Here is a 13338-nt window from a genome sequence, read left to right as displayed (position 1 = left end):
ATTTTTTCTCCAAAATTAAATATTTTTAAAAATCATTTGTTTGACATCTATTCTATTGCTTAATAGATTTTAACAAATTACCTGCTGTTATAAAATGAAAGGAACCAAAATAAATTCAACTGAATTTCAAGTTCAGAAAATAATGTGCTTAATTCATTGCAAATAATGAAATGATCTTAATTCTGCTACATAATGTCTTCATCATACAAATTCCAACAGGAAACCTTAGCTCACTAACTGAATACTGGGGGAAGACAGCTTATTTCGTAGTGAGCTCCAGTATTCAGAATTGCCCTTTTAGTTTAATTCAGTTAATCACTTTTTAATTAAATAACAACCACAACAATTGGTAGTTTCAACTACAAAGCCAAGAAGTCTGTCCTATCTCTTGACAAACTATATTATCAATTGTTTGATCCAATTGGCTCTCTCACTGAATCTGGGCTTTCCCTCTAGGCCTGTTGGGTTTACAGAGGGGATAAACAGCTCAGCCTTGTGTGCCTTGCTTATGACTGATTCTTAAAAATCAAAATATTACTCTCATTCAAAATAACAGTATAAAAGCAGCTTCCCTGAAATACAAATGCATCTCAAAGGTTCTATTTATACATAGCACCACATGTAGTTTTCACTCACAATTTCAGGCCTTTCTTCCAAAGCTTGCGTACGGCTCTTTAATTCCACCAGGTATGTTTCATTAAATACCATATTATGACTTTCCCCATTCAGAAACCAACTAGGCTTCTTACTGAGAACATAGAAGGAAAACCTAATTATCACTGCTTCAATGCATCTAAATTTATTCATTACCCAAATCAACAGAGTAGGGGCTAGCTGCTGTTGCAGAAAGGCAGACGGATATGGAGTATAAACTGCTCTTTCCTCCACTCTTCCTTCCCCTACCCCACCCCTCAAAGTTCCATGGTTGGAAATCATCCTAACATTTTTTCATCCTAACATTTTTTTAGCCAGGATGTACTAAAATTAGATGGGAACAAAGGCCTGACATTTTCCTATTAGCAGAAGGGTTAGGAGGAAAATGTGAACTGACAGCACCCACACTCTTCTACATTTAGCCTCTTCCTCCCAACAGTTCTCTCCTCTTTGCAGCAGTAAGGCAGGCAAAAGCTGGGGAACTACAGCCATCCCAATACCATTTTGATTCTGCTATCATCAATGATAAGCTGCCTGATCTGTAATATATTAATGAAAAATGAGAAATACAGTTCACAGTCCCCTTATTCAACCAGAGTATTTTCATATTTTTCCTAAGCTACTCAGAAATATACACGATATGCTAATTGCTGGATCATGTGTAAATTTTTACATATTTGGGAAAACAGATGTATTAGATTTGCTTTTCTTAAGATGCTTCCAGATACTATGAACAATAAAGATCACTCACTAAAATACTTATCATTTGTTGATACGGTACAGTAATAAAAATACATACGTAAAAATATAACATGGAAGAATTTATCATTTCTCATCTCTTCAGGAAACAAAGAAATCATTTCTTTTGAAAACAAAAATGTAGATTTTGGCTTTTTATTTCTTCTTCTAACAAGCTAGGCAAGTAATTTGCAAATACTTTAGGGCTCAATTGATCTCCTAGTTTAAGTCTTACAATGGTATCAGCATGACAAAAGTACATTCTGCCAGCCTATACATCTGTTTTTGAAGTCCTACTCCAGAAAAGCAGGATAGGATATTGATACATTCATGTCTTAGGAATTATTCCTATCTTTTAAAGTTTATTTCCCTGGGCCTAAACTATAGTGACAGCTCAAAATTCAGCTAGAGAAGCCCTTTTAATGATCAGTCTAATACACTGTGTTGCAAAAGATTTTTAAAACTCAGTAAGTACTGACTCAAGCTCTTTTTTTCCTGGTTACTGGAGCCCATCTTGACATCTAAGCTGGAAATGAATGATCTTTCAACAACACTCCAGGGATTTTGCTAAGGTCATATTCAATCATTCATTAGGCTTCTTACCCGTCGCTTTTCAGAGTTCCATTGTAGAGCTGGTTTTATTCAGCATTTATGTAGCCCGTGGGCTTGGGTATTTGTCTGCTTGATGTTGAGTTTCATTTCTATGCCCTGAACATAGGAATCCATCAATTGACCAAAGAATTTCAAATTATTCTTTTACTTTTCTAACAAATTGCATGGTGTATATGAAGAATAAATTAGCATTAATTTTCTTCCATTAACTGTTAATAAAACATGCTGATGAGCTCCCTCTTCTTCTATGGACATCTCTGTTTCCTGCCTAACCAAGAGAAATGTAAGAATTTCCTAATTTTTTTCCCCACTATGCAATTGTCTTTCAGCCATATATGCTCCTCACCTCCCACAATCAAGCTCTAGGTCATGGGCAGCCTTCATTCAGTGAAATGTACGAGACAAGACTTCTTTCAGAGCCCATCAACACCCCCCCCCCCCCCCACACACACACGCACACACACGCCATTAGCTAAAGAGGTTACTCCTGTGGAACACAAGACACTTGGTCTCACACTCTCAAAGCAGAGGGCTGTCCAGGAGCACATACACGTTAGCTTACAGAGCCAAAAACAGGAAATCAAACCCCAGGGCTCTCCCCTGGAGACAAACTGTTCACATTTGTACAGATTTTCATTGTAGGCCACCAGACAGAGAGACACACACACACATATACACACACACACAATTCATAAAATAAAATTACTTAAAAGAACATAAATGAAAGTCATTAACATAGGCAGGAATATGCTATTTCTTTGTATACCAATTTGAAGAAAATTATTACAAGGCCATAAGAAACTTTACTAATGTAGGTTCCTTAAAAATTGAGGTTTCTATTATACTCTGGATACATGTGAATTGAGGTCAACATACAGTACTGCATTACAGTATCACAGAAATTTTAAAATAAGTAAGTCCACTGAAGCACATGATTCATAAAAAGACTAAAAGTCTTTTGTATATACTTAGCTCCCTTATTTCTTCAAAAAAAAAAAAAAAACAAACCCAGAAGATTGCATGCATACCACAGATGAAGAAAAAAGGAAAACTCAGTGCTACTACAATGGGAAAAAAATCATTCAAGGACAGTTTGTACTTATTTTTAAATGGCTTTAGTCAGGCTGCCAAGAGTGATATCAGGTTTGATTCTCACATACATAAATGCCAGCCCCAAAAAGCAACTTTAACTTGTGCACCTGGCTTAAAACAAAATGTACTGAAAACTTTGTATTTGCTAATTGGTGTAACCCACCCATTCAGGCCTCAATTCCCTTTGGACTTGCACACGTACTTCCTACACACAGAAGTGGCCTGTTATGCAGCAATAATCATAGTGAAAAGCAGCAATTCCGTGCAGGCTCCACAGAGAAATCGCGTTTGCATTTCAAACAAGTTTCCTCAAAATAAGCGTCTTTCGATTAAATGAAATTACAATTCCAACTTCTTATCCACAGAAAACAGCATTCACTATGTAACTTACTGCTCCTTTTTATAAGTGCATAATTTCTGTCACAGTTACCCACATATTTATACAATTTAACAATACTAAGTTAAATAATGTATTTATGGTTTGTTTCAGGAATGTGGGGGACATTTGCTGGCCTGGTTTTTACAGTTTGGTATTATGTGAAAATACTAATTTCTTATTAGCATTTTTGGACCTTCCATTTGTTCTGGTTTTAGTCCCTAAGAAGTTAGCTTCCAGCAGGATTAGAGTAATAAGAAGAGATGACAACTTTCTTTTCCTAACCTTATCAAAGGCTCTATGGTTAAAAAAAAAAAAAAAAAAAAAAAAATTCCTTCACCTTTGCAAATGGCACAAACATGCCCCAAATAGTGACTCGAAAAGCTTTTCAACAAAGAACCATTCCAAGCTTTTTGTGAATCAAACTCAACATCTCAGTCTAGTCACACAGAAAGCCTAGTTTGTAGGATTAGCACATTAAAATAGCATACACTTAACTCAAAATTCTAAGAGTACTTATCTATGTTATATTTGAAATCAAAGAATATTAATGTGGAAAAAAAAACAAAGACCCGATCTCAAAAACCATAAAATTTTCTACAGTTTAAGATCTCCTGTCTTGTAAAATCAACACAATTTTGTAAAAAATTTAAATTGCATATATTTTGAAGTAATTTCTCACTTTTTACATGTTGAAAATAAAAGCTTTTCAAAAAATGTTATTTTTGTTGAAAGTCCACATACATATCTTCAACTATCTTGTCTTAATAGTTGATCAATGTTGATCTAAATGAAAAACTCACTCCTTCGTCTACCCCTCCCCAAAAAGAAAAGGGACGTAATGTTAGACTTACTCAATACAGGAGTAACATTTGCCAAATAAACAAAAAGTCAGTTATGTAACCCAATAGGCCCACAAAGCTGAAAATCATCAAAAAATTATGCAAAAATTTGTATTTGGCTCCAATATTAAAATATTACAAATACAAAATGGTATTAAGTATGAATATGACTTATCTTTTCAAAAACATTAATAAACTGTTTCTCTTGCTAAATTAGCCCCTAACTAGAACATCTTTGTGCATGTATCACTGAGGGCTTATATAACTTACACTACCCTTTCACAGAAGAATGACAAAATTCTTAATAGAGGCAAGTCTTTGAGTAGGGAGATGGGGAAAAGTAATGAAGGATGATATGAGACAGAGTTGGCTGACTGCTATTCTGATACTCCACAGATGAACACTAATAAAATAACTACCCATCTTTTCTAACTGAACTTTATATGTAATCATCATAGGTCTCCAGCTGTACTGTAAATGCTACAAAGGCAGAGACTTAGTACCTGTGAGGCAGAGTATGCTAGGAGAAGAGTATGTGTTTTAAAGTCAGACAGACCCAGATAAAAATCCTGGCTCCATCCTGTACTATTGAACCTCATAAAAGTGACTTCAGTTCTCTCAGCTTCATTTTCCTTATAAGTAGAAATAAGAACAAGCAATACATACCTCAAGAAGATATTGAAAGGATTCAATTACTTAATAAGACAACTTAACATAGCACTAGCAAATAATAATATTCCTTAGTTCTCTTTACTTCTACTACCCTTATAGTGTGTAGAAGACCATAGCTGCAAAATGCAGGCTTGATAACTTGAGCAACTGATACATTTCTCTGATTTTGTTTAATTATATACATAAAGGTAAGAGGCCTTTTCACAGGTATTAATTAAGTTTAAAAATAACCACCATCCAACACAAAATAGTATTTCTTGTTATATTTCATAAACAGTCTAACAAAACACTAACAAAGTTATTTTGCTTATTATTCTGATGCTGGAATAATTTGGTCAAATATTCATAAATAGTTATCAACTTTACCAAGGCACAAAAATCAAGAATACATGCTTTCTATAAACTCATTTACTACTTTAAAGTTTTTAACTGTTTAGCAGTTACAGGAAATTTTTTTAATCAAAAAGAAAACTATTTACATTTCAAATACAAAAGAAAATTAAAATTATTCTTGATTGATCTCTAAAACCCAACCACTTAGATGCTCATTATTATTATTTTCTTTCACCAATCCAGTCTACTCTATTCAACATGTGCATCCTGTGTACTTACTAAGCATTTATTTGCACAAGGATTTTCTGTGTCAGGTTAACTTTGCTGTGTAGATTCTGTGTAGCTACCTGAATTTGTCCAAGAAAAAGTCTCACATTTTTTGGAAAACCAATGCTGCTACACTGTTTCCAGATCTGCCTCCAAAGCTGAACTTGGGTGTTGGCAGCTCTTCGAAAAGTTCAAATCCTGTCAGACAAAATTTAAATACTTTTATTAAGGACTGAGTCTCATACTTACATTTATTTATATGCATGCATTAACATCGTACCTTTCAACCCTTTGTAAAACTATGATTCCAAACTCTAAATTGTGCTGAATTTCATTTCATGATTTTTCAATTCTACTATGTATGTACAGCATATGTATGCTCATCCAAAATCACTTTGAATTTAACAAGGAAAAGACAAGACCAAAAACAAATTGCAAAAAACAGGCTTTCCATCCACCTCCCATTTCCTCCACTTCCTGTTTGTCATCCCTGCAAAGCTGTATCTCTGTTAGCCTCTGTCACCTGGTTTGTAGGAAGCAGCTAGCATGTGTCGAGTTTGTTGGTTTGTTTGTTTACTTTTTGAGATGGAGTCTCACTCCATCACCGAGGCTGGAGTGCAGTGGCACAAGCTCAGCTCACTGCAACCTCTGCCTCCAGAGTTCAAGCGATTCTAACTTCAGCCTCCCAAGTAGCTAGAATTACAGTTATGTGCCACCACACCAGCTAATTTTTCGTATTTTAGTAGAGACGGGGTTTCGCCATGTTGGCCAGGCTGGTCTGGAACGCCTGATCTCAAGTGATCCACCCACCTCAGCCTCCCAAAGTGCTGAGATTACAGGCATGAGCAACATTGCCTGGCCCTGTGTTGAGTTCTTGCTATGTGCCAGGCATTATTTTGAGTGCTTTATATGTAGTAATCTAATTAATTCACACCACACATAGAAAAGCACTTAATACAGAAAGACAAAATAACTTGGAAATATAAATGAATTTGTAGAAGATGAAAAAGTTCTGGAGAAGGATAGTGATGACAATTGCACAAAAAAATGTAAATGTACTTAATACCACAGAAGTGTACACTTAAAAATGATTATAAAACGGTATGTTATGTGTATTTCAGCAGAATTAAAAACAGTAATTTATAACAAAGATGAAGACTCAAACTAAACGAACTAATAAAGAGCCTGGGAAGACAAGGAACTAGTAACTTTCAAAGCATCACAGTATGGTTTAAAAAAAATTAACTTGGAATCTAAAATCCTAGGTTCTAGTCTCAGCTTCACCACTTACTGAATGAGATAGGCTGTCAAGTTATCTCTACCATGATCCTGATTTCTATGCACTTTCTATCACTTGAGGCCAGGTATTCAAGACCAGCTTGGGCAACATGGCGAAACCCCATCTCTACAAAAAATACAAAAATAAGCCGTTGTGGCCTCAGCCTGCGCGCCTGTAGTCCCAGCTACTTGGGAGGCTGAAGTGGGAGATGCCCAGATGATGGAAGCTGTGGTAAGCCAAGATTATGCCACTGCACTCCAGCCTGGGCAACAGAGCCAGACTCTGTCTCAAAATAAATTTTAAAATTAAAGTAAAATAAAATGCCAATCAAGGTTTTCCCTCATTGATGGGCCTATTAGTTTTGGAATATTTTTTTTCTTGAGGCAGGGGTGGGGTTCTGTATTTTTCTAAATTTTCATGCTTTGAGCTCAAATAACTCCTGTAAACAGAAAAAAATGTTTTGAGTGATGTATACTGGCCGGGTGCAGTGGCTCAGGCCTCTAATCCCAGCCTTAAGCTACTAATACCAATGTGCCACCCCACCCCACCCCATCAAATTCACTGTGATTTTGTAAAGATCCAAATAAGGTAATGTAGTGTTTTCCTAAACTATGAAATAAAATGTTATATTATTTTGCTTTTAAAAAATAAAACATATAAAGCTGGAAGGTCACTTACTAAAATGCCAACGAGGGCCTGGCATGGTATAATCCCAGCACTTTGGGAGGCCAGGTGGGAAAATCACTTGAGACCAGGAGTTCCAGACCAGCCTGGACAACATGGCAAAACCCCGTCTCTGCTAAAAATATAAAAATTATCCAGGCATGATGATGTGTGCCTGTAGTTCCACCTACTCAGGAGGCTGAAGTGGAAAGGATCGCTTGAGCCCAGGAAGTCAAGGCTGCAGTGAGCCAAAATCCTGCCACTGTACTCCAACCTGGGCAACAGAGAGAGAGAGACCATTTCAAAAATAAAAATAAAAATTATATTATTGCATCAATTGGCCTATCATACTATTTCATTATACATCCTAATTCATGTTATCTAATTTCACCAAATCATAATAACTCAATATTATAATGCTTATTAAAAGCTTATCGTAAGAAAACTTTTCCAAATTAGGACATTCCTTTTAATAAAATAATATGATGTATCTTAATGCTGGAAAATGCAGGCATTGTGCTGGATACATACATAGTTATACACCCATATTTGTTTTCAAAACTTTTACAAATGCTTTGGATATTTAATAATAAAAATTTTCTGTCTGTATAAATTTTCCAGGACTTTTTAACTCCCTGAACTAACCCTACAGAATTGGAGTTATTATATTTCAAAATAGAATATACCAAAATATTAATAGTGGTTGTACTCCACTGATGGTAAACAAATTGTCTTAATTATTTTAATCTGTATGCTTATGTGTTGACGTTATTGATATTTTTCAATTATTTAGATAATAAATTTTAATTACTTTTTCTTTTAAAGGATAGCTCCCCAAACCTGAATAGATTCAGAAAGACTCCCTTAAATTACTTCTGAAGTAAGATAGGTGGTTATTGTTTTCGTTCATTCACTGTCATAAAGTCAAGTCCCTTGGACATCAAATTAGAACATGGGCAACTGGTTCCAGGTAACCCTCACCAAAAAAATTATAACACAAAGTATTTGTATAATCAGGGGTATCATGGAAAAAATGCAAGATCTGTTTCAACAGCTTTATGAACATTTATAGTTCAAATAAGAAAAGAACCTTAAAAGATTGGTGAAACAAGCTTTATTTTATGCAAAGAGAATGTGGCAGCCAGTATGAGTAGTCAGGAACAAGACCTTTGGCAGTGACGCAGGGCAGTGTATTCTGTTACTGTCCCATATCTAACTCCAAATACCATTTTCTAAGGGACTCATGCCTAAAAAATGTTTTCAATTGTATATAATTATTTATATAACATTTCCCATTATAACATTTCGCTTAAATTCTGTATTTTGTTCTAAAATTGAACATAGTTTACTCAATAGTTTTCAGATAAAGACACATTTTTAAGTACTCTAACCAGGCTAAAGTCTGTTCCTCATTATCAAAGACAGACAAATATGTTTTTGTCTGCTGGTTCTAGGAGTAAAAAAGAACACCTGTATTTAAAACCCAGGAAAGAAACTTGCCCTACACAGTGTAACTTTGAGCATTTATTAAAACTGTCAAAGTTCAGGAAGAGGAAAGGCTTATTGATACAGGGCCTCAACAGTTCTAAAGGAAACAAATTTAACACGGAAGATAATAAAATAAATGGCATGAAATAAAAGACAATAAATCACATATAATTCTTGTTTTCCAGAGGCAATAGTAATGAAGCCATAAGCTCGTATTTCAAGCCTCAAACACTTCAGGTTTTACATTATATAATCTGTCAAAACCATTGAACACACACAAAAGGACATGTGTTAAGTGTTCTCCCAGCCTATTCCCTTAATACTAAAAAGAAAACAAACTCTAAAATAAGGTATATGCAGTACGGTTATAAATAATGGTACACAGTAAACTATTCTTGAGGTAATTCACTTTCCATTAGCTTGTGACAACTGAGGTTCAAAATTTAACCAAATATTGAGTACCATATTATTTACCCAAGACTCCATCCTGAAAATTTATCCTATCCTTTAAAAAGTGCAGGATCAAAAAAAAAAAAAAAATAAGCTGAAAAGGATTCTAAGAAAAAACAAGCAAATATCTGTAGATTCTCAAGATACTTTCCCAGAAATGCCTGTGCACTACATAAAAAACTGGCAGATAAAATATTTCTTAAAAAATGCAAGGAACAGTCTGCCAGAGAACTCAAAATATTTTGTGTATAGATTACAGATTCTCAGTTCTCACAAGATCTCCACTAAGTAGATACTGCACTAATTACACTTTGCTAACTAGGCAAAAAAGGATCCTGCTTCAGCACCAGAATCTTCTATCAATTCCCTACATTTTAATTCTGTGCAATCTTAAAAATAATTGTTCTATATCCTCTGAAAACAAGAACTGTTCTATAATCTCTGAAGACCTAAATGACCACTAGGGCATGACAGCTAAAGTATCTCTATTAAAACTCTCAGCATGTAAGACAAAAGTACTTCTTCCATTTGCATTATTATGGATTTGCCAGTAAATCAGTGCACTGAAGTCAGAAGCACAATGTATGTACTTTTTGTTTGATTCTATAAATAATAGATTATATACCTTAAATAACAGATTGTACAACTCAAATAGAGAACTTAATTTTTTCTTTTTTTTTTTTTTGTTTAGATGTGTCTCACTCTGTCACCTAGGCTGGAGTGCAGTGGCGCAGTCTCAACTCACTGCAACCTCCACCTCCTGGGCTTATGCGATCCTTTCACCTCAGCCTCCTGAGTAGCTGGGACTACAGGCACGTGCCACCAATCCCAGCTAATTTTTTGTATTTTTAGCAGACACAGGGTTTCACCACGTTGCCCAGGCTGAGAACTTAATTTTTACAGGCTCAAAAATGTTAGTACTTAACTGCCAAGATTTCTCGGAAAATTTTTTAAAAGATCTCAACCAATGTTATTTCTCTGTGCTTTACATCTACAGTCAAGTTATTGTCAAGGTCATTAACAGAGAAAAAAGCAGGCAATTCCCACAAATAGAAAAGTAAAACACTATAACACAAAACGGGGAGAAAACCTATTTAAGTACATGAAACATGAGGTAAGCACACATTTAAACACCGTATAGTCATTTACCTTCACCGAATTCATTTAGCAACTCTTCCTTGGTCCAATTACATGACGTTATTAGAAAAAAGCCTTTTACTTTCAACACCCTGGAGAGAGATTTCACATATTGCTTCCTCTTCTCAATTGCATTGTCAGGATTAAGGCTTATGGCATCAAAAGTCCCTTTGTCAATACAAATATGAAATCCAGACAGCTGTGTGGAGAGATTCAAAAAGTCTTCTACCTATATTAAAAGTCAATGTCTATGTGAGAACAATTAAAACAAAATCCTTACAGAATGTAAGTGACAACCTGTAAAAGGTTATTAATAAAAGGAGCCATTAATTATAATGGCATTTTACATATAATAAACATATTTTCAACTTTATAGCTAACTTTTATGAGCTTCATTCCAAGATCATTAAAGCCAAGATTAATAAGAGAGACTGCTATTTCCTGAACATTCCAAATCTCTACAAATTTGGAAACAAATCAAAGCCAGCCATATTCCCTAATAATACCAGCATATTATAGAGCTCACAAGCCTAGTTTATGAAAAACTTGTTTCTGTCAAAAAGTCAAAAATTTGAATTTGGAACTAAGTTCACTGGAAATAAGATTTTTTGGAGACAGGAGTGTTGCTATGTTGCCCAGGATAGACTTGAAAACCTGAGCTAAGCAATCCTCCCATCTCAGCCTCCTAAGTAGATGTGGCCACAGCACTCAGCTATGGGAATAAGATTTTTAGCTTATATTCCGAGTGTGTAACCTAAAATAAACACGGTAGATCAAAAGTTCTTGGGCCTTGGCTGGTCTGAGTGCAGTGGTGTTTACAACTAATCGATCACAACCAGTTACAAATTTATTCCTTCCTTCTCTATTACCACTGCTTCACTTGACCAGCCTTTAAAAAAAAAAAAAAAAAAAAAGAATTTCTTGCGTCTTGACTAAGCAGCTTACGAAATTACTAATGAATATAATGAATGGCATAAGGCTTCAGAAATTAAGTAACTTAAACTGTAATTACTTAAGTTGGTAAATTTCATGCACTTTAGATGTGTAAAATCATACATCACCATCTCATTCACTGTCAATAACTTGATGCATAATAAGCATTGGAAATAGCAATCTGCCTCAATTTTATAAAATATTCACAATTTACCAATGAAAATTCTGAAAACTCATTTTGAAAAAAATAATTAGGCAATTAGCTCACAATTATTCATACAAATTTAATATAGTAATTGTAAATCATGTTTAATCTAAAATTCTATTGACTTAAAAATGTATATATTATGTTGATGTATATTGGAAGGTGGGTCTTCTCCCTTCCTTCATGTCCAAAGTATTCATTATACCTGAAGCAAAATAATGACTATCACTCTGAAGAACTAACTTTGAAGAGGCTTCCTCATCCTAAATGCCTATATAAAAATACTCATCTATTCAGCAAATATTTTGTGGACATCTATTGTCAGGTACTTTTCAGACCCTGGATATAACAGTAAACAAAACAGAGCCAGGCACGGTGGCTCACGCCTGTAATCCCAGCACTTTGAGAGGCCGAGGCGGGCGGATCACGAGGTCAGGAGATCGAGACCATCCTGGCTAACACGGTGAAACCCCATCTCTACTAAAAATACAAAAAATTAGCCGGGCATGGTGGCATGTGCCGCTAGTCCCAACTACTTGGAAGGCTGAGGTAGGAGAATTGCTTGAACTGCAAAGTGGAGGTTGCAGTGAGCAGAGATCGCACCACTGCACTCCTGCCTAGGCAACAGAGCGAGACTCTGCCTCAAAAAAAAAAAAGAAAGAAAAGAAAAGAAAAGGAAGAAAATATACCTTATATTCTACAAAGAAAAAGATAAAAGATAAATAAGCTAAATAAGTAACTTCAGATAAAGTGCCATGAAGAAAATAAAACCAGAGAAATAAGACATTAAGTGACTTGGAAGAGAAACAGTTTGAAAAACAGAGTAGAAACTTTTCTTGGCCAGGCACAGTGGCTCACACCTATAATCCCAACACTTTGGGAGGCCAAGGCGGGTAGATCACCTGAGGTCCGGAGTTCGAGACCAACCTGACCAACATGGAGAAACCCTGCCTCTACTAAAAATACAAAAATTAGCCGGGCGTGGTGGCGCATGCCAGTAATCCCAGCTACTCGGGAGACTGAGGCAGGAGAATCGTTTATACCCAGGAAACGGAGGTTGCGGTGAGCCGAGATCACGCCATTGCACTCCAGCCTGGGCAACAAGAGCGAAACTCCGTCTCAAAAAATAAAAATAAATAAATAAATAAAGTTTTCTCTAAGGTGTTATTTGAGCAAAGATCTGAATTATGAGAATGAACCAAACATGCTAAGATCTGGGGCAAGAATACTCTAGGCAGAGGGCAGCAAGTATACTCAAAACAAGCTTGACATGTTTCAGGAACAGAAGAAAAGCCAGTGTGACCAGAGTATTGATGATAAACGAGGAGGAATGTAAGAAATGAGGGACTTTGTAAGGCTGGATGAGGTTCAGAATCCATTTACAATGTAATGGGGAAGTCAATTCAGGATTGTAAGCAAGGAAGCGACATGAACAGACATTTTTAAAAATCTGGCCAGGGCTGGACACAGTGGCTCATGCCCATAATCCCAGCACTCTGGGAGGCCAAGGCAGGTGGATCACTTGAGGTCAGGAGTTTGAGACCAGCCTGGCCAACATGGTGAAACCCGGTCTCTACTAAAAATACAAAAATTAGGC

At 35.7% G+C, this 13338-nt stretch overlaps 1 protein-coding gene across 8 annotated transcripts in view; it reads right to left on the bottom strand.

The window, feature by feature from the left end:
* Positions 1 to 3100: 3100 nt before the first annotated feature.
* Positions 3101 to 13338, bottom strand: part of EEF1AKMT2 (EEF1A lysine methyltransferase 2) — a 34713-nt gene continuing 24475 nt past the window's right edge. For 5 of the 8 annotated variants that reach the window (XM_012505763.2, XM_030805776.1, XM_030805793.1 and 2 more), the window contains 2 exons: positions 10616 to 10832; positions 3101 to 5784 (listed from right to left, as the gene is read on the bottom strand). In XM_012505763.2, coding sequence (XP_012361217.1) covers positions 5690 to 5784; positions 10616 to 10832 — 312 coding nt within the window. In that variant the 3' untranslated portion in view covers positions 3101 to 5689. Of the gene's footprint in view, positions 5785 to 7543; positions 7803 to 10615; positions 10833 to 13338 lie in introns of those variants that run through there. The other 3 variants (XR_004028491.1, XR_001115456.2, XR_004028494.1) reach the window with 2 other exon arrangements.

The sequence above is a fragment of the Nomascus leucogenys genome, chromosome 3, assembly GCF_006542625.1.
Source record: "Nomascus leucogenys isolate Asia chromosome 3, Asia_NLE_v1, whole genome shotgun sequence".
NCBI classification, from domain to species: Eukaryota; Metazoa; Chordata; class Mammalia; order Primates; family Hylobatidae; genus Nomascus; species Nomascus leucogenys.
This window is presented reverse-complemented; position numbering and strand designations above follow the sequence as displayed.